The sequence below is a fragment of the Danio rerio genome, chromosome 3 (genome assembly GCF_049306965.1).
Source record: "Danio rerio strain Tuebingen ecotype United States chromosome 3, GRCz12tu, whole genome shotgun sequence".
In the NCBI taxonomy this organism is placed as follows: Eukaryota; Metazoa; Chordata; class Actinopteri; order Cypriniformes; family Danionidae; genus Danio; species Danio rerio.
This window is the reverse complement of record NC_133178.1, coordinates 28,861,473-28,883,115: the sequence shown is the minus strand read 5'-3', so window position 1 is coordinate 28,883,115 and position 21,643 is coordinate 28,861,473. Positions and strand designations below refer to the sequence as shown.

Sequence of the window (21,643 nt, the reverse complement as noted above, 5' to 3'; positions counted from 1 at the left end):
ACATATTTTATATATATTTATAAATATATATGGCATTTCAATTTTTTGCTTATTTATTTATTTATTAATTTATTTATTTATTTATGCCTAATTGATCAAATTTAAATTTAATTCAATTTAACGTTTTTAATCGTCTTTTATTGTATTGTTATTTTATATAGTTTTAATCTTAATAGTGTTTTGTTTTATATTTTATTTTTAGTGTAATATATATATATATATATATATATATATATATATATATATATATATATATATATATATATATATATATATATATATATATATAAATGCTTATAAAGAATTCAAGTGCTTCGCTAATTAAGGTGGATCCACAGGTTAAGTTTTTTTTTTAAACAAACTAATTTCTCATTTCTTTGTCATTCAATTTTCCCTCAGGCAAGGCAGAGGGAGCGCATGAATGATGAACACAATAAACGTCTCTCCGACACGGTGGACAAGCTTCTGTCCGAGTCCAATGAGAGACTTCAGCTGCACCTGAAGGAGAGAATGGCTGCCCTCGAGGAGAAGGTGTGATCCGTTTCCACCATTTCAGATTTGATTTCTTGAAAAAAAAAAAAAAAGACACTGCATGCCTCGAGAGAAAGCTGAAAAATAGCCTTGACATGTCACCACGTCTTTGAAGTTTTCCTCAAACTCCAGATGTGGCTTCAGTTATGTGCGCGCCTAATAGAAGCTCCAGGCTTCCTCCTTGTGTCCTCCTTCATATTTTCAGCACAAAAGCAGGTGTTGTGTGCTCAGTGCATTTCTGCTCAGACAACTCATGATGAATGGCTGAAACGTAATTTACGCTTGATGGTAGAAACAGAAGATGTGTGACTGAAGACTGAGGAACGGTGTAGGAAAGCTGCTTATTTTACAAATTAACTAGTAAACTGCTGTAGGTAAAGGGTTAGTTCACCTAAAAATTCAAATCAGCCCATGATTTATTCACCTTCAAGGCATCTTTGGTGCATACAAATATACCTTTATACCTGTATACCTTTCTTCATTTAGTCAAATCCAATTGGAGTTATTTTATAACCCTACAATGACAACAAGTGGGTGTTTCTCTTCAAACGCCCAAAACATAGACGTCATCATCATCATCATCATCATTTTCATCAGCTTATCCGGGGCCGGGTCGCGGGGGCAGCAGTCTTATGACAGAACTCCAGACTTCCCTCTCCACAGACACTTCCTCCAGCTCCTCTGGGGTGATCCCGAGGCGTTCTCAGGCAAGCCGAGAGACATAGTTCCTCCGGCGTGTCCTGGGTCTTCCTCGAGGCCTCTGCCTGATGGGACGTGCCTGGAACACCTCCCTAGGTAGGCGTCCTGGAGGCATCCGAAACAGATGCCCAAACCACCTCAGCTGACTTCTCTCAATGTGGAGAAGCAGTGGCTCTACTTCGAGCTCCTCCCGGGTGACAGAGCTCCTCACCCTGTCTATAAGGGTGCGCCCTGCCACCCTGCGAAGGAAACTCATTTTAGCTGCTTGTTTCCGAGATCTTGTCCTTTCGGTCACGACCCAAAGCTCATGATCATAGGTGAGAGTAGGAATGTAGATTGACCGGTAAATCGAGAGCTTTGCCTTTCGCCTCAGCTCCTTCTTCACCACAACGGACCAGTACATCGAAAACATTACTGCTGCCGCTGCACCAATCCGCCTGTCAATCTCACACTCCATCCTTCCCTCATTGGTGAACAAAACCCCAAGATACTTGAACTCTTCCACCTGGGGTAAGGACTTTCCTCCAACCTGGAAATTGCAAACCACCTTTTTCCGGTGGAGCACCATGGCCTCGCCCCCAGTGCATGCTGAAGTTCCATGTTTGAAAAAGCCAACAGAACGACATCATCTGCAGATAACAAAGATGAAACCCTGTGGTCACCAAACCAGACCCCCTCCAGCCCAAGGTTGTGCGAGCTAAAAGACGATCACATGAGTTCTACTGTTGCTCCTATTGGCTGTCGCTCAAGAAAGTCAGTTTTCATTTGCATAAAATTGAAGATTCTCAACTTTGCCGTTTCACTCTGTCGCTCACGTACAGTAGACGGAGGTCGCCAGTAGTTGGTGGAGGTCACTCAATCTCCGTTAAAATGAATGCTCGCTTGTCGCTTTGCCACTTTGCTGCTAGAGCCACTCATAGTGTGAATGAGGCTTAAGGCAACTATCTGCAGAGCTTTTTTGAGTTGACCTTAAATTAGGTCAAGTGCAGTACTTGGGTTGAAAGTTGAGTCAACTCAAAAAAGCTCTGCAGCAAGTGGCCTTACAATTTTGTGGGTCTTTTTATTATGGATGGATGTGCTTTATTGCACTTGTTTTGAGCTGTTAAAGACAAACACCCATCCAGAAGGAACTTGAAAGAGCCAGGACATTTTCAGAAATAACTCTGATTGCATTCAACTGAAGGGAAAAAGTCCTATCTACATAGGATGCATTGATGCTGTGTAAATCATAGGTTCATTTACATTTTTGGTGAACTCACTGTAAAAAAATACTGGGTCCAAACAATTCCTTCATGCTGTCCAACACAAATCAGCTGTAACTTAATTGTTATTATTATTATTATTGTGGATTAAACATAAAATTATTTAAATTGTCCTAAAATAACCTCAAGAATCGTTTTGATTCAGCTCATTTTAAATAGGTAGTTTGAACAAGAAGCAAAAATCTTATCTATTTGCTTTGAGGGAGTATAATTTATACTGTTACTGGTCCATATTTAGGACAAAGGGCCTGTTTTGGTGTTTAAAACTTGAAGAAGGTTTGGAGAACATTTTTTAACACACAGAATTAAATGAATATGAAAAAAATCCTTTCATCATTTACTCAACCTTAAAGCTGTTGTAAGCCTGTATGATTTTGTTTTGAAGGTTAAACTATATAGAGATTATTAACATTATCTTTTGTGTTTATTAAAAGAAATAATTTCATATAGCGCTTGAAGCTTTTTGAGTAAATGATGATTGTGTGTTTGTGAAATATGCATCTGAAAAGACAAGATGCCTTTCAAGTCTCGGAATGTAAAAAAGTTCTTTTAAGGTCATGGAAAAAATATATATCCCATAATATTATATTGTTATTCATTTTTATTTGCTTCAAATTTAGTCAAAAATGTTATTCAGAAATAACTTGAAATGGTCTTTCCATATAAACTAACTTTTATGTTTATGATTTAAAGTTGATGTCCCTACAAAATCAGCATGACGTGCGTGTTTTCATTTACGCTGAGTGCCTCAAGCTAAATTCTTGGATTCTTTTAACACTAGAACAACCACAGGGTAAAAAACAAAGTCACTCTCATTCACTCAGTTACAACCCTTGTTTGGTTATAAAACAGAATTAAATGGGGCATTTAGATCTATAATCTACAAATTTACCTATCATTTTTTATTTTATTTTCATTCGGCTTATGTTTTAGGTATAGAAGTTTTGGTCACAATGGATAACCGAAGGTGATGCACTGATGTTAAAAGGTTAATTCACCCAAAAATGAAAGATTACTCATTATTTACTTTCCCTCAATTAGTTTTTAAACCTTCTCTCGTCTGTTGAACACAAAAGAAAATATTTCAAAGAACGATGAAAACCTGTAAAGATTGACTTCCATAGAAGGAAAAGGATACAGATTTCCAGCTTCCTTCAAAATATCTCCCTCTGTTTTCAACAGAAATCACTTGAGGTTGAGTAAATGATGACAGAATGTTTAGTTTTGGGTGAACTATCCCTTTAAACAGGTATTACAGGCACAAAATGGCAGGAATGATGGCATTCGAATATCATGCATGAGTGGTGTGTTCGGTGTGCTTCATACTAAAAACAATAATGTCATGACATTACTTTGTGAAGATAGTAGCATGAGATAATATTTTAGCCATTTCAAGAAAGTAAATACGCATTACTTTGGTAAATTGTACCTGCTGTTTTCTGCTCTGACGGTTCTAGAGAGGGACATTTAAACAAATGCTTTAGATATAGTTTTGATCATGAAAAGCACACAGTCACAATTGTAAACACTTCAAGCTCATGTGTCTACAGATGGGCTATTTAAAGACAACAAGCACATATATACTGTACCTATAGACATCAACTACATACAGTACTACTGTATATAATTGAAGGTTAGCAATATTTATATGTAATAACTTCAAGTGTTATAATCTATTAGTAACTAGTTAATTAGTTAAATTTATTGTAAGAAATAACCTTAACTTTTCTGATTTTACTTGTAATTGAATAATGTGTATTTATAAAGCTGCCTCAAAGCAACAATAATTGTGAAAAATGCTATACAAAGAAACTTGAATTGATTTTGAAGCTCTGAGGATGAGACTAGTTGTTGGATGAATATTCAGCTGTTTGTGTATTGTTGCCGATTGCTAGCTTGATTCTGTCCATGCCAATGTCAGAGGTGGATTCTCAGGGAATACACAGATAATCACTTTACATAAGAAGCATCTGAGAGTTGAATGAATTTTCACGAATGTCTGGTTTAATGTCTTACAGAACGCTCTTTCTGAGGAACTCGCTAACATGAAGAAGATCCAAGACGATCTCTTAGCAAACAAGGTACATTCCTCCCTAATCTATCATGCTGTTGTTTAAAAGGAAAAAAAGAGGTTGTGTTCACTTGACCTGTGTCCAGATGGCTGCATTATTGAATACTAATGTCTTATTCCTCACAGGATCAACTAATTGCAGAGCTGGAGAGGCTTCAGCTAGAGCTGGACCAGCTGAGAGGAAGACCTGGATCCTCTTACTCACGGTAGCACACATACAAACACATAACATGGGGATGTTTTACCTGCTGGAGGTTTTAGTCATAACTAATACCTAATAAATCTGTGACAGACTTCCGGTTATGGCGTGCAGCTGATAAGACGCGTGAATCGGGCTCGCTACTGAATGTTCGTTTAAATTTCCAAAAAGGCTAGAACTCGTATAATAAGCGTTTGGAAAACCACTTAAAAGTTCGACGGACAAAAATGCCACCCAAAACCATCAAACTTCCACAACATTCTAAGCCATCTGGACAGATGGAAGAGGAAGGCAAGGTGTTAGCTAGCAAGAAGCTAACCGAGCCACAAAGTGAAGACAACGCGGCCACAAACGACGATATCCTACGTGCAGTTCAATCCTTTAGAGACGATTGTTCAAAACAATTCACTGACACAATGGAAGCCATAAACGGCATAAAAACGGACTTACTGTCACAAGCGCAACGAATTGGAGCGGCTGAGGAGAGGATCTCACAGGCTGAAGAGGACGTAACAGCCCTTCAACACAAAGTAAATAAACTCGAAGAAACAACTGAATTTCTACGAAACAAGGTGCAGGATTTGGAGGACAGAGGAAGGCGTTCTAACCTGAGACTAATTGGCCTGCCAGAAAAAACAGAAGGGTCCAATATGTGCGCCTTCATTGAGAATTTTTTCCCTACGATTTTGAGGGATGAGTTCGGATCGCCACCTGCCATTGAACGAGCGCACCGCGTAGGACAAGTTAACCCGAACCGCCCGTCAGCTCCAAGAGCGATCGTGATAAAGTTCCTGAATTACCAGGACAAGGAGAAGGCTTTAAGAGCGGCTAGGAAAATGAAGGAGTTAAGATACGAAGGGCAACGAATCAGCTTGTTTCAAGATTTATCAGCAGAGACTCGTCAGAGACAGCGACAGTTCGACGGAGTAAAAGCACAACTTCGAGGCATGGAAATTCGGTATGGGATGCTTTACCCGGCGCACCTGATAGTCACGCACGTCGGCCAGCGTCATGTCTTTAAAACCGTAGCGGAGGCAGAGGATTTTGTTCGGTCAGTACGAACCAATATTTAAACTTTGCGACACAAGTAAGCGCTGACTCATCAGGACTTGAACACTGTGTCTAGTTAATAAGGATACATTTTTTCATTCCTTTTCAAGTGGTTAAGATGTTTACATTTACGTGGAATTAAACGTGATTATTTTCTACCAGAACTGGTAAATATCGGCAAATTACATTACCAGTTATGTAGTTTAAATAGATTTTTCCGTTCTCTACTATGTTCACCAGTATGAGTAAACAAGTTCATGTATAGAGGCATACGAGTCAGTCCAATCTCGACTGATGTTTAATAGAGTGGAATTTATTCTACATAATTCAGAGCCCAGCTATGTTCCTCTTTAGCGAGCCCAGGACCCATAGTAATGAGAGTAGGCTTGCAAAAAATTGCTCCATATTACATGGATCTAACATGTTTCATAACCAAGGTTCATTGTAAGGGGTATTATTATGCTTTCCAGTTGGGGGATTGCAGGTGGGGGGTGGCGGGGGTTGTTTATGTATGCGTTTGTGTTAACCTTTTTTTTTTTTTTTTTTTTTTTTCTCTCACTCTTTTTGTTTTACTTTCTTTATGGTACGACCACTCACAGTTGTATTTACATGGTTATATAAGTAGGTAAATGATTAATAATTCGGAGATAAAAATTGGCAGCTGGAATGTAAGAGGACTAAATAATTTGGTAAAACTTAAACAAGTACTAGGTCGATTAAAACAAATGAAAGCAAACATAATCTTTTTACAAGAAACCCATTTATTAAAAGATGATGTTAGTAGAGTCACTAAGAGATGGCCAGGGCAAGTTTTCAATGCATCGTTCACCTCTCGAGCCAGGGGAGTCATGATTCTTATACACAAATCCATTCCATTTCAGTTAAAACAGCAATATATAGATCCGTTAGGGAGATACATAATTCTTAATGGTACAATTTTGACATCACATATTAATTTAATAAGCATTTACGCTCCTAATGTGGATGATCCTTCGTTTTTTCAGAATTTCTTTTTCACTATCTCAGCCTATGCCGGAAATTATGTAATAGGGGGAGATTTTAATTGTGTACTAAACCCCATAAATGATCGCTCTTCAGGAGTAGATACCCATCAACAGTCTAAAAAAACTATCTTGAAGTATATGACTGACTTAAATTTAGTTGAGATATGGAGGTATCTCAATCCAAACAAGAAAGAATATTCATGCTTTTCGAATACATATAAAACATTTTCAAGAATAGATTATTTTTTAATTTCCAATGGTTTAGTGACGAAGGTAGGTAAAAGTTGGTATGATAGTATTTTACTTTCCGACCATGCCCCTGTTTTGTTTACAATCCAATTTGACAATCTTGTACTCCCACCTCCCAGATTTCGATTTCAAGCAAGTTGGCTTCTTGATCATGATTTTGTGAAATTCTTGGATAATAAAATTGATCTATATTTTTTAGTTAATACAAATCAGACAAGCGCCTCGGTTAAATGGGAGGCCTTCAAGGCATATATTAGAGGGGAGATATTAAGTTATACAAGATACAGATCCAAAATTTATCAGGCACAATTAGAAGACCTGGGGAAACAAATTAAAGTAATAGAACGGCATCTCTTCAGTAATTTTGACCCTTCAAAGCAGAAAGAACTTCTTGTACTGAAAGCCAAATATAATGAAATAACGAGTAGTAAAATATCTAAGAATTTAATGTGGCTAAAGCAGTCCTATTATGATCAGGGGGAAAAATCAGGAAAACTTCTAGCATGGAGAATCAAGAAAATACAAACAGATAGAGCCATCAATTCGATTTTCTTAGAGAATGGGGAGAAAACGGTAGACCCATTGGAAATAAATAATATTTTTAAACTGTACTATGAAAATTTGTATAAATCGGAAATTGCCAATAATTTAGAGGGGCAAAATAATTTTCTTGATAAAATTACATTTCCAAAATTATCAGAAGAGACGAGAAGTAATTTAGAAAAGAATTTAAGTATAGAAGAGCTCTCAGAGGCTCTACAGGACATGTGCAACGGCAAGGCTCCTGGACCGGATGGCCTCCCGATGGAAATCTACAAAACATTTGCAGGAAAAATTTTACCACACTTACTTGAAATGTTCAATGAATCTTTGGGAAAAGGAATATTACCCCCCTCCCTGAGATCAGCTCTAATTACTCTTATATTAAAGCCAGGTAAACCTCCCAATGAAAAATCCTCCTATAGGCCCATATCGTTAATGTCTTGCGATACTAAGATTCTCTGTAAGGCTCTATCTAAAAGAATTGAAAAGTTCATACCAAACCTTATCATGAATGATCAAAATGGGTTTGTGCTGGGAAGGCAAGCCTTTCATAACATACGAAGGGTCTTAAATATAGTTTTTAAAAAACAAAAGGCCAAGGACCATGCAATTCTGTCGTTGGACGCAGAAAAAGCCTTCGACAGGATTGAATGGAGGTATCTTTTCGAAGTGCTTGAGAGATTTGGGTTGGGTGATGGGTATATTAGATGGATCAAATTACTTTACAATGATCCACAAGCAGAAATAATAACAAATAATCAAATATCAAAGCCATTTAACTTAAGTAGGGGAACCCGTCAAGGGTGCCCACTATCCCCTTTGTTGTTTTTATTCGCAATAGAACCTCTTGCAATGGCAATTCGCAGTAGTCCTGAAATCAAAGGCATAATAATAGGTGAGAGAGAACACCGTTTATCTCTGTTTGCAGATGATATTGTTGTTTTTCTTAGTAGTCTGGAACTTTCAATTCAAGCTCTTAACGCTTTATTAAAAGTATTCGGAGAGTTTTCAGGTTATAAAGTTAACAATAATAAAAGTGCCTTGCTATTACTAAACAAGGATGAACAGAGAAACTATACAAACAATAGGCAATTTTTCAATTCACAAGAAGAGCTTACGTATTTAGGAATTAAGATAGTCACAAATATAAAAGAGATTATTTCAATTAATTATGACCCATTGTTAAAAAAAGTCATGGACTCGCTCGAGAGATGGAATGCAATGCCAATCTCAATGATTGGACGTATAAATATTATAAAGATGTCAATTCTACCTAAATTCTTGTATCTCTTTCAGTCAATTCCTCTTCCACTTCCAGCTACATTCTTTGTAACACTCAAGAAAATGTTTACAAGGTTTATATGGAACAACAAGCGTCCTCGGTTACGTTTGTCCCTACTTTATTTACCATATGAGCGGGGAGGGCTTAAACTACCTAATATAAAACTCTATTATTGGGCAGCTCAATTATGTTCCGCTATGTATTACTTCATAGAAACAGACCCTCCAGCATGGATAGATATAGAAAAAAATGAAATAACAACTCCATTACAGATGTATCTTTATTCTTCTCCAGTTAAAGTACTAAAAAAATATACAAATAATCCTTTCCTTAGAAATTCTATTTGTGTATGGTATGAAGCTCATGACTTTTTAGGTGAAACAATTAAACTCTCAAGTCTGTCGCCAATTTGGGGTAATGCAATGTTTGTGCCTGGGAGAAATGATGGGGGATTTAAAAATTGGATGTATAAGGGTGCAAAACAAGTAAAAGATTTATATAAGGATGGTACAATGATGTCGTTCCAACAACTGATGAAAGAATATGATATTCCTCAGAAGCACTTCTTCAAATATCTACAGATAAGAAGTTTTATACACTCTGAAATTAAAACTTATGTAGAGCCCTCTTTGTCAACTATAGAAGAACATACTGTGAAACATTTAAGGGATAAAGGCAATCTGTCTTTTTTTTATAATACACTTTTAGAGGGTTCAAAAGAAAGTTCAATGTCCTATTTAACCGCATGGAGAAATGACCTTCAGGAAGATATTTCTAAAGATGAATGGATGGATTCTTGTTTGTTTGCGCAAACATATAGTGTAAATACTAGATGCAGATTGCTTCAATATAAATGGCTCATGCGGACATACATTACCCCGGTTAAATTACATAAGTTCAACCCAAATATTCCTGACAGCTGTTTAAAATGTAAACAAGATATTGGAACCCTTTATCATTGTATGTGGGAGTGTACTGAGATTCAAACATTTTGGAAGAGTATTCTGGTTATGATTGGTAAACTGACTGAAGAAAATGTACCTTGTGATCCCAAACTCTGTCTATTTCATATATATCCAGTAAATTTTGTGGTGAGCGCCAGTAAACGCAAACTAATTGACTTTAGTTTGCTTCAGGCCAAACGGGCTATTGCTTTAAAATGGAAGGAGATGCAAGGTCCTTCCTCAATACTCTGGATTAAAGAAATGACTAACAACCTCGCCATGGAAAAACTGACTTATGCAGTTAAAGGGAAACTTAAAGACTTTTACAATATTTGGACTCCATTTTTATGCTATTGTAACCAAGAGGACTTGACAGGGATGGACGACTAATACTCAACATTCACTTCTTCTTCGTATTGTGTATCTCCATTACATAATGTGATCTCCTAAAATTACTAAATACGCAGTGAAGGTAAAAGGTTAAACTGTAAATTGGATGGCTGTGAATGCTGGTGTACGGAAACTAGCGAGAGTTTTTTTTTTTTTTTTTAATTTGTTTTTTTATTCATTTATTATTATTTTTTTAATTATTATTTATTTATTATTATTATTTTGGGGGGGGGGTTAAAGTTCTGCAAGGTTCTCTTATGTGTGTTTTTTCTCTTTTATTTAAATGTATTATGTGTTCAAAACAAATGCAAATAAATATATTTTGAAAAAAAAAATAAATCTGTGACATACTTAATAAATTGTCAAACATGGTCTTTTAAGATGATTTATCAAGTTTGTTACAAATATTTTTGTTAATTTTTTACTTAAATTCAAAATCGAAAACTCTGTCATCCTTTGTTGATCATGAAAGAAGATATTTAGCAAAAGGTTGGAAGCTAGTAGCCACTGACACACAGTGTTACCACAGTAATAAACTTCATTTTAAAATATAATGCTATAAATAATAACAAAAATAAAAATTATAAGAGGAACAACTCATGTAAACACCTTAATCATATCATTATCTTATCATTTTAAAAGTATCAATTTAGCACCTTTATTGAAATATCCCCAAGTGATACCCAACCCTCTAAATAACTGTAGCTTAGTGGAACATTAAAACATTTTAGAGCCCAGTCAGCCCACCAAAAAATTGAACAGTGGGTTATGTCGATTAACAGGGTATTTGTTTAGGAATATGAGGTGATTTTACCCATCAGGAATCATTTAGATTGTTAAAACCGGCTAATGTTATGTTGCCTGTAACTTTGGCTTTGACTGTTTTCCTTTAGATCTCTGCCAGGAAGTGCTCTAGAGCTGAGGTACTCTCAAGGAGGCGGGTCACTTCCTGCCGGCTCCACCACTCACCTAGAGCATTATGGAAACACCGGCACAGGGGGTGTGGTCAGACGGACTCATCGTGGACGCTGGAGTGGTGCCAGGGAGGATGCAAGCAAAGTAAGAACATTGTTAAACTAAATTTGGTTTGTTTATTTAAATTCAGCTCATGTGGATTGTCTGTGGCCAGTTGCCTTTGGTAGGTCTAATAAATCTTTTTTTTCAGTGTATTTAAACTGGATTATGGGGAATAAATAAAGTAAATTATGAACAAATTAAATAAAAATAACATTCAATATAAAAAAAAACATTGTTAAATGCACTTGATTAGTTATGCACCATTCTCTATTTTTTTTAAAGTTGATTCCATTTGCAGTTTTTTACAGCAAACTGTCAGATTCCCACACAGATTTTTCAACTTTAAAAAAGTATATATTATAAATGAAATGAAATTATATAATTAAAAATAAAGAGTAAAACAATTATTTGACTTCAGCTTTGTGAAATTCAGATACAAAAACATATCTTTACAAACAAAAATAGTAGACATTCTGCATAAAAAACTGCCAATAATTACAGTAAGCAATTAGTTATTATATTTCATGCATGATTCCGTGCCCTACAAAATCATTGCAAATGATCTACATGAATAAATTCCTTCCAAACAAAAGTTGTATTCATATCACAATATAATGTTTATTGCAGAAAAACTAAATATTGCAATGGCAAATTTTTCCAAAATTGTGCAGCTCTAGTCTGAATTTTACTAAAGACCATGGCTGACCCTAATGACCTGGTCCTCATGTATGAGCTGGAGTGACTAATTGAATCTTTTTGGCTGGAGACTTCCAGTCTCATTGACTCCCATTGATTTTTAGACATTAAAACAGCTTGTTAAGCTGCTTGATGTTGCAAACTGATATTTTCATATTTTACTTTTCTACTTTTTATGTATATTCACAAACACACATTTGTTGAGCAAATTTTAGTCGTTCCTCCCATTTGCGACTGAATCGAAAGTTCTGAAACAATGGCAAAAATGAGACATCGCACTTTTGTATAGCAGAATAAGTTCAATAGATACTGCAATCCTAATTGAAACTGGTATTTAGAAAGTATTGTTATTTACTCTAGCTTTAAATAGAGGTTTTCACAGATGAAATTGACATATATCCTGCACTTGTATTATTTTTGACCTTTTAAAAATTGATGAAAATCAACTTTTGTAAGCTGTTTGGAGAGAACTGTGTGTAGGTATAGTGTGTCCACTGTCATATTGGAGTGGTGTAAACCCAAAAGGTTTTTTTTTATTAAAATTTCCTGATGGTTAAAATAGTATTCAAATCCCAGTGATTTTAAGGCCCGCCGCAACGTGACGTAAGAGTGCAGCTTTCCCCGCCCACCGAATTCATAGACAGGCACCATGTATCTTTAACAACATGTATACACATGTCCAAAAAACATTTATTTGCAAAGAAACTGGGATTAAAATATCTGTTCAACTTTCTGTGTTTTTTATCAATTTTAAGTTTAAATCATTTATTTTTTTAAATATAAAGAGAGTAAAATCACTATACAATTCTTAACTGCTATTATCACCACGGCCGCATGGTGTCAGTAAACTTGCATATGTCTGTGTGTGTGTACTGCAAAAGACATTTGTGTGATCATTTCAGAAAGGCTTGAATAAACTCCACCACAAATATCACTGACTGCTGTTTATCTGACATAGCGCATGATAAAAAGCAGAAACACACATGGGAGCGGTGGGCAGGGAGAAGAAGCTCCATTTACAATATAGCCACGGGCTACAAAAACAGCTACATTATACTCAGACACCAAAATGAGTAAATTCTGGAGGCTATAGTAAATAATCTGCTGGGTATTTTAAGCTGAAACTTTACAGACACATAATAGAGACACCAGAAACTGATCTAAAATAGGTGCCCTTTAAAACTCCAAGCAATTGCCTAAACAAAAGCTAATATGAAAACTTCACAAACACAAAAGTTACATCTGTACAATCTTTTTATTTGCTGAGAAACATCACTAAATCACAGAAGCGTGGATTGAACAAATGTAAAAAGTTGTTACATTTATTAAAGTAATACAGAATGCCAAAAAATGGCCAGTTGAGGATTGAACATTTGAATCAAAATCCAGCCAATTCTGATTCCTCTGATCTCTACATTTACTAAGAGATGAACAGAATGATTTAATTTGATATTTGAAGAAGTGATGTCTTATGTTGGTCTGCTTCAGTATGGCGATTGGGAAAGCGGAGCGCTGCTGGGCTCTGGTTTCGAGGGCGGTGTGGAGGACAGGTGTTCTGATGATGAAGAGGACCGCGAGACGCTTTTCGGCTCGGAGCTGCTCTCACCGAGCGGCCAGACAGATGTGCAGACCCTCGCTATCATGTTGCAGGAGCAGCTGGAGGCCATCAACAAAGAAATAAAGTGAGTTCACTGCAGCCAGAGAGACCTTGAGGACGACTTGGAAAAACAAACTTTTATTTAATGTGGAAGACAGTTGAAATTGAGAGGGCCTTGAATGGGAGGATGATGGGAAAGTGCAGAAGGAAAGCTCGCACATCATGATTTAGCCAAGTGCGACTTCTATGTTGATCCTGGAACATCATTTTTGTTGGAAAATGTAATTAATACCTATTCCCCGCCCCTAAACCCAACTATAACTGTAAATCATTCCCTAAATCAGAGGGGGAATAATAGTTGTATAACACTCATGTAGAAATGCATATACCTAACCGTAAGCCTAAACATAACATAAATGATAAACATATCCCCTTAATTCTGATTGGCTGATTGGAATGTTGTTTCAGAATCAACATAGATGTTAATCCAGGAACATGTCCTACTTAGTGAAATCAGGTTGGCAGGAGAGCTCAGTATAGAGGGTAAATTGTAGGAGACTAGTTTTCAAACTGACTTAGGGAAACCCTGTTACTTTGGGGACTTGAATTATTTTTTAATGTTTTTAAAAGGAATGCCTACCAAAAACTGCATATATTTGATAAAATAAAACATTGCGATTTAACATTTATTTATTTATTTACATTTATTTATTTATTTATTTATTTATTCACTTAGTTAGTTTTGAGTAACATTTTATATTTTTATTTAAAAATATAATATTTAATAATTTTTTAATTGTATGTTAATATTTATTTATTTTAGTGATGGAATTTTCTGCAGTTCCAAAGTTCTCGTATGGATGTTCAGTAATATTTCTTAATTTTTAAATATATTTGTGACAACTGTGATATTTTATGAATAGAAATTTCTTAATAGAATTAATTTGAAATATGTATCATTTGTAAAAGTGTTTAAAGTCAGTTTGATTAGTTTAATTAGGGTGATTCAAAAAGAATACCACAACATTAAAAAAAAATCTGTATTTAATCAAAGAAAAATGATGGAACCTTGAGTAATTAATCAATGTGAAGAGTATTTAACAAAGTTTTTTTTTTTTTTCAGTAGAAAACAAGTTCATAGATGTTCAATATGACCCCCTCCAGACACTCAAGTGCCATCAACCAGATACTCAAACTCATTCCAAACTCTTTGTAACATCTTGAGTGTACCAGTTGAGATAGCTGCAGTTATTCCTTCTTTTAGTTCCTCATTGTGAAACTTCAGAGCTTTCTTAAATTGACGACAGAAAGAGCTTAGCTCTCCTATTTTTCTCTGCAGCGTTCTCGATTTTCAAAGTTATGGTATTCTTTTAGAATCACCCTTTATTTATTAGGGTAGACTACAGTTAGCACTAAGCGGATTATAGATTGTTGGACAATTATTTAAAAATGAATTCAGTTCATTTAAATAATTTGTTTAATAATACACACAAAAGTCTTTTTAAAAGTTTTATTTTAGTTGTAGTTTTTCAATTGGAGCTATCTGTTGTTATTATTTCATAAATATTACAGCACTTTTCCCAACCAATTTTAAGATAAATTACACTGCATGCTCCATTAGTAATATTTAAGAGCTTTTGAATTTGTAGGATTCTAAATGTTTTTTCCATATATTTGAAATATCCCCAGGCATTCAAAATAAACATTCATTCATTTACCTTCGGCTTAATCCCCTATTTATCAGGGGTCAGCACAGTGGAATAACGGCCAACTAATCTTGCATATTTTTTACACAGCGGATGTCCTTCCAGCTGCAACCCAGTGCTGGAAAACACTTGTACTCTCTAACATTCACACTGGCACTCATACACTTTGGCCAGTTTTGTTTTACCCAATTCACTTATAGTGTATGTCTTTGGACTGTTGGGGAAACTGGAGCACCTGAAAGAAACCCACGTAAACATGGGCAGAACATGCAAACTTCACACAGAAATCCCAACTGGTCCAGCGACCTTCTTGCTGTGAGGTGATAGTGCTAACCACTGAGCCACCATGCCGCCTTAAAATAAACAATGAAATGTAAATTCCATTTCCCAGCACAAGATTGTACTGGGTTGTTGCTGGAAGCTGGGTAAAACATATGCCAGAGTAGTTGGCGGTTTAATACACTGGTGCCAAAAGAAAATGAATGGATGTAAATTCCATTTAGGTGGTCTTTGAAAAGGTTTCTTGATACCTTCGTCTCACACTCCTTTCATGTTTCCTTCAGGCTGATTCAGGAAGAGAAGGAGAGCACAGAGCTTCGTGCTGAAGAAATCGAGAGCAGAGTCAGCAGCGTGGCTCTGGACGGGCCTCCCATTCCCCCGACCTCTCTGGGACGGGACAGCACAGGAAGGGGGTTCATCCCCCCATCCCTCACATCCTCCACCCTGGCTTCACCCTCTCCGCCCAGCTCTGGGCACTCCACACCCCGCCTGCCCCATTCCCCCGCACGCGAGACAGACAGACAGGCAAGAGCGAGCGTGTGCTGGATCATTAACAAGTCCTGCTGTTACACTCAAATATCATCATGTTAAAAGCTGATGGTGTTTATCTTCTGCTTTTCAGAACAACAAGGAGGACGACAGGTCTCTGGCCCTACTGGACTCCACCCCTCCTCCCACCCCTCGTGCGCTACGATTGGACAGGATGACACACACTCACCCTGGTGCATTGCTGGATGACAGTCGCGAGTTTCGCAGGTGTGTTTATCAACCCGGCCCATTATAAAGCACTGGTCAAACGTTTGAGATCAATACGATTTTTTTTTTAAATTTGCAATGATATTGAAATTTACACCTCTTATTTTTGTGTTCATAGTAGTGTTTTTTATAAACTGTGCACTTCATTATTTTAGTGCAAATATTTTTGCCCTCATAAACTTTAATCAAATACAATAATCTTCCCTCCTTCTCAAAATGACTTTGTTCACTTTCTGGTCACATGGATTTACATTAGGTCATGAATGTAATTGGGTGTTTTGTTTCTGCCCTGAATTTGTCCATTTGTCAATCTTCCTTCCATTTGTTGGCAATGACTATCTTTCAACAGTTCAATCAGTTCCCAAAGAATGAAATAATGCACTGCCCTACATTTTTTATTTATTTCAAGATTGTTTTAAGTGGATGTAAGTCATGATAATAGAGAAAAAGCACAATCTTAACTTCCATTTTTTTGCGACTTTAATGTTTTTAAAAGAAGTCTATTCTGCTCACCAAGGCTGCATTTATTTGATTAAAAATACAGTAAAAGTCAAATATAAATGGTTTAAGTCAGAATTATTAGCCCCCTTTTTATTAGTTTTCTCATTTTAAAGTATTTCTCAAATGATGTTTAACAGAGAAAGGAAATTTTCACAGGATGTCTGATAAGATTTTTCTTCTGGAGAAAGTCTTATTTGTTTTATTTCGGCTAAAACAAAAACAGTTTTTATTTTTTTAAAAACCATTTAAAAGTCAAAATTATTAGCCCCTTTGAGTTTTATTTTTTGATAGTCTTATAGAATAAACCATCGTTATACAATAACTTGCCTAGTTAACCTAATTAACCTAGTTAAGCCTTTAAATGTCATTTTAAGCTGTATAGAAGTGTCTTTAAAAATATCAAGTCAAATTTTATACACTGTCATCATGGCAAAGATAATTAAATCAGTAATTAGAAATGAGTTATTAAAATTATTATGTTTAAAAATGTGAAAAAAATCTTCTCTCCATTAAACAGAAATTAGGGAAAATATATATAAAAAACATTTATATATTAATATTATTGTTCACTGTTTAATTCCATAAGTTTATATTTCGTTATTTTTTATCTTTTTATTTTATTCACTATTTTGATTCCATTATATTATATTTTGTTATGTTTTATTATTGTTTTGATTTTATTGAACTCATACCAATGATCAAGGATCACAGTGATCAGTTCAGAGGATCAGAGAATGTTTCTAGAGATCTTAAAATAAAATAATCCTTAATTTTAACCTTGTTAAATACTAAATATCTCTCTTTTATGAACAATTTAAGTGTTCATTGCTAAGTAAAGGTAAATACACTTTTAATGGTGCTTTTGAATGGTTCTATATCCCAGTTTCCAAACAAATATGCAGCTTAAGAGTTTGCAAAACTGACAATAATAAATATTTCTAGAGCAGCAGATCATCATATTAGACGGAACTTTGAAGAATCATGTTACACTGAATTAATGATGCTGAAACTTCACAGGTATCAATTTAATTATTGATTAACTACATTCAAAAAATAAGTGCAAAAATATACAATTAATTTAAATGATAATAACATTTCACAATTTTACAGATTTGAATTTTTGACCAAATAAATGTGGCCTTGGTGAACAGAATACACTTATTTTTTGAAACAAAAAAATGACTTTGACTGATTGTGTACATCCTTGCACAGGACTATTTTGAGCTTGCACTGTACAAAACGTCTTTCCCTTTATGCTTCAGTCTAAATATTTTTGCACAAGTGAAGTGACATGTCTCTGTGGATTGCAGCCTCTCAGCTGATGGCAGCAGTTCAAACAGCAGCCAGGACTCCCTCCACAAGGCCAGTAAAAAGAAAAGCATCAAGTCTTCCATTGGTCGGCTCTTTGGAAAGAAGGACAAGGTCCGAATGGGTCAGCCTGGGCGTGAATCAACATCTCTGGGTGAGTCGAAATGAAATAACACTGCAAGAAAATCAAGTGATATTTTAAAATGATTCTGAAAAAGCCTTCACAAAGTTAGAAACATTTGTTAATGACACTGGATATATTAAAGGGCTGAGTGACATTTTGGTTAAGTAAAGAATATCTAATAACATTTATGTTTGTCAAAGTCATTGAACAGGACTTGCTACATGCTAGTTGATTGCTTATCAATATCATTATTTGACTATTGATATTAGCATAAATCATCATTTGATCATTCAGATTTGCTGAAAAAGAAAATTGTAATATCATTTTCTTCGTATTTTGATTTTTTAAATATATTTCTGGCAGCATTATTTTTATAAATATGAAGTTCAGAAAAGCTAAATGTATTTGAAATAGATATCATCAATGCATACTGTCATCTAAAACTTTAAAGAGCAGTGTAGTGTATTGTATATCTGAGTCGAAGTGTAGTGTAAATCTGCAGAAAGTGCATTTTGAGAACATAAACAAACAATTCAATCGTATCTAATTAAATGTTAAATATATTTTTAAGAAATAAAAGAAGTTGTATATACATAATAATTCAATATTAATATTGAACAATACAATTAAGGTAAACAGATTTCTGTAATAAAAGATTACAGGAGAGGGATTGTCATCACTCTTAACCTTTGTGTGTTACTCAGCCTCAACCCCTTCAGATGACTTGGGCACTGTGGATCCCCTCGGACTCACTAAGATGGCCGGTCCGGTAGACAAGGACCGGCGCAGCAAGAAGAAGTACGTTTTACTCCTTCCTCCCTTCTCTCTCAGTATGTAAGTCTTTCTGTTGAATGAGCACCTCTTTCTTTCTTTAGGCATGAGCTGCTGGAGGAAGCATGTCGACAGGGTCTGCCCTTTGCATCCTGGGATGGACCCACTGTTGTCTCCTGGCTGGAAGTATGACTCCATATCTTACCAGTCTTGCTTAAAATGTTTAATTTAATTTAATTTAATTTAATTTAATTTAATTTAATCTAATCTAATCTAATCTAATTTAATTTAATTTAATTTAATTTAATTTAATTTAATTTAATTTAATTTTTAGTATTTTTATTCCATTATATCAATTATATTTTGTTGTTTTAGCTCCAACAATTATTCATGTTTTATCCTTTTTTATTCAATTTTTTTTATTCCATTTTATTATATTTTTTAATGTCTTATTATTTTATTTAAGTTTATTTTATTCACATTTTTTATTCCATTGTATTATACTTTTATGTTTTATTATTTTTATGATTCTTTTGTTTCTATTGAACTGTTGAGCACTCCGGTGAGCACCTATTATTCCTTAAAAAGTGCTTTAAAAATGAACTTTGATAAGTTGCATTGAATCTAATTAATATTTTATTTAAATTTCCCTCTATCTGCTTCTGTTCTGTTACTTCTATGTGCTATATGAGACATATTGGTAACACTTTAAAATAATGGTGCATTAGTTAATGTTTATTTACTAACCTTAACTATGAATAATCCTCTAAAGCATGGACCATTATTTTGGACCATTATTTTAAAGTGTTACTGACGTATTTTGTACATCTCTCCTCTCTCTCTGTCAGCTGTGGGTGGGCATGCCGGCGTGGTACGTAGCAGCATGTCGTGCAAACGTGAAGAGTGGAGCCATCATGGCAAACCTGTCTGACACAGAGATCCAGAGAGAGATCGGCATCAGTAACCCTCTGCACCGCCTCAAACTGAGACTGGCCATTCAAGAGATGGTGTCCCTGACCAGCCCCTCAGCCCCGGCTAGCACACGCTCCGTACGCTTACATGCACTCACATATGCTTTAATACAATGCCAAATTTGATCATTATACAGTGGGGTCTAAATGGCTGAGACCATAAATGAAAATTGTTTTGTTCTACAGTGTATTTAATTTAATACAGTATATTCATAACAAATAAGATTTTCAGCAAAAACAGCCTGAATTTAAAGTTAAAAAGTTTGGGGATTTTCATTCTTTTATGAAAAAGTCTAATATAAAAATAGTACTTTAATAAATTATAACTGATTTAAAATAACTGTTTTTCCATGATATATACACTCACGGCCTCTTTATTAGGTACACCTTACTAGTACCGGGTTGGACCCCCTTTTGCCTTCAGAACTGGCTTAATCCTTCCTGGCATGAATTCAACAAGTGACTGGAAAATTCCTCAGAGATTTTGCTTCATATTGATATAATAGCATCACGCAGTTGCTGCAGATTTGTCGGCTGCACATCCGTGATGCAAATCTCTCATTCCACCACATCCCAAAGGTGCTCTATTGCATTGAGCTCTGGTGACTGTGGAGGCCATTTGAGTACAGTGAATTCATTGTCATGTTCAAGAAACTAGTCTGAGATGATTCACGCTTTATGACATGGTGTGTTATCCTGCTGAAAGTAGTTATCAGAAGATGGGGACACTGTGGTCATAAAGGGATGGACTTGGTTAGCAACAATACTCAGGTAGGCTGTGGCGTTGACACGATGCTCAGTTGGCACTAATGGGCATAAGGTGTGTTAAGAAAATATGCCCCAAACCCTCACGCCACCAGCAGCAGGCTGAACTGTTAATACTGGGCAAGATGGATACATGCTTTCATGTTGTTAAGGCCAAATTCTAACCCTAATGTCGCAGTAGAAGAATCATTAGAACAGGCAACGCTTTTCCTATCTTCTATTGTCCAATCTTGGTGAGCCTGTGCCAATTGTAGCCGCACTTTGCTGTTCTTTGCTGACAGGAGTAGCACCTGGTGTGGTCCTCTGGTGATGTAAAACATCTAACTCAAGGATAAAAATGTTGTGTGTTCAGAGATGCTCTTCTGCATACCTTAGTTGTAACGAGTGGTTATTTGAGTTCTTGTTGCCTTTCTATCAGCTGTAACCAGTCTGGCCATTCTCCTTTGCCCTCTGGCATCAACAAGGCATTTGCACCCACATAACTGATGCTCACTGATATTTTGTCTTTCTTGGACAATTCTCTGTAAACCCTAGAGATGGTTGTGCATGAAAATCCCAGTAGATCAGCAGTTTCTGAAATACTCAGACCAGCCCATTTGGCACCAACAACCATGCCAACTTCAAAGTAACTTAAATAATCCTTTCTTCCCCATTTTAATGCTCGGTTTGAACTGCAGCAGATTGTCTTGACCATGTTTACATGCCTAAATGCGTTGAGTTGCTGCCATGTGACTGGCTGATTAGAAATTTGCGTTAACCAGCTGTTGGACGGGTGTACCTAATAAAGTGGCCGGTGAGTGCATATCATATTTGTGTGTATTCATGTGAAAGCTTGTTCCAGAACTTTAGTCATTGCTCCAGTATTCAGTGGCATGAAAACATGCCAATTTTAGTGGTCAGGAAAAATATTTTTATATTAATAAACATT

General features: G+C 35.7%; 1 protein-coding gene across 5 annotated transcripts in view; it reads left to right on the top strand.

Annotated features, from left to right (window-relative positions):
* ppfia3 (PTPRF interacting protein alpha 3) overlaps positions 1 to 21,643 on the top strand; it is an 84,435-nt gene that overhangs the window by 38,106 nt on the left and 24,686 nt on the right. For all 5 annotated transcript variants that reach the window (XR_012401042.1, XR_012401041.1, XM_073944550.1 and 2 more), the window contains 11 exons: positions 400 to 531; positions 4,511 to 4,573; positions 4,690 to 4,769; positions 11,118 to 11,283; positions 13,426 to 13,619; positions 15,804 to 16,044; positions 16,142 to 16,275; positions 18,087 to 18,238; positions 18,913 to 19,006; positions 19,084 to 19,165; positions 19,828 to 20,028. Coding sequence is in view for 3 of the 5 variants with exons in the window: in XM_073944550.1 (XP_073800651.1) it covers positions 400 to 531; positions 4,511 to 4,573; positions 4,690 to 4,769; positions 11,118 to 11,283; positions 13,426 to 13,619; positions 15,804 to 16,044; positions 16,142 to 16,275; positions 18,087 to 18,238; positions 18,913 to 19,006; positions 19,084 to 19,165; positions 19,828 to 20,028 (1,539 nt within the window). In the remaining 2 variants the exon portion in view is untranslated. The remainder of the gene's footprint in view (positions 1 to 399; positions 532 to 4,510; positions 4,574 to 4,689; positions 4,770 to 11,117; positions 11,284 to 13,425; positions 13,620 to 15,803; positions 16,045 to 16,141; positions 16,276 to 18,086; positions 18,239 to 18,912; positions 19,007 to 19,083; positions 19,166 to 19,827; positions 20,029 to 21,643) is intronic.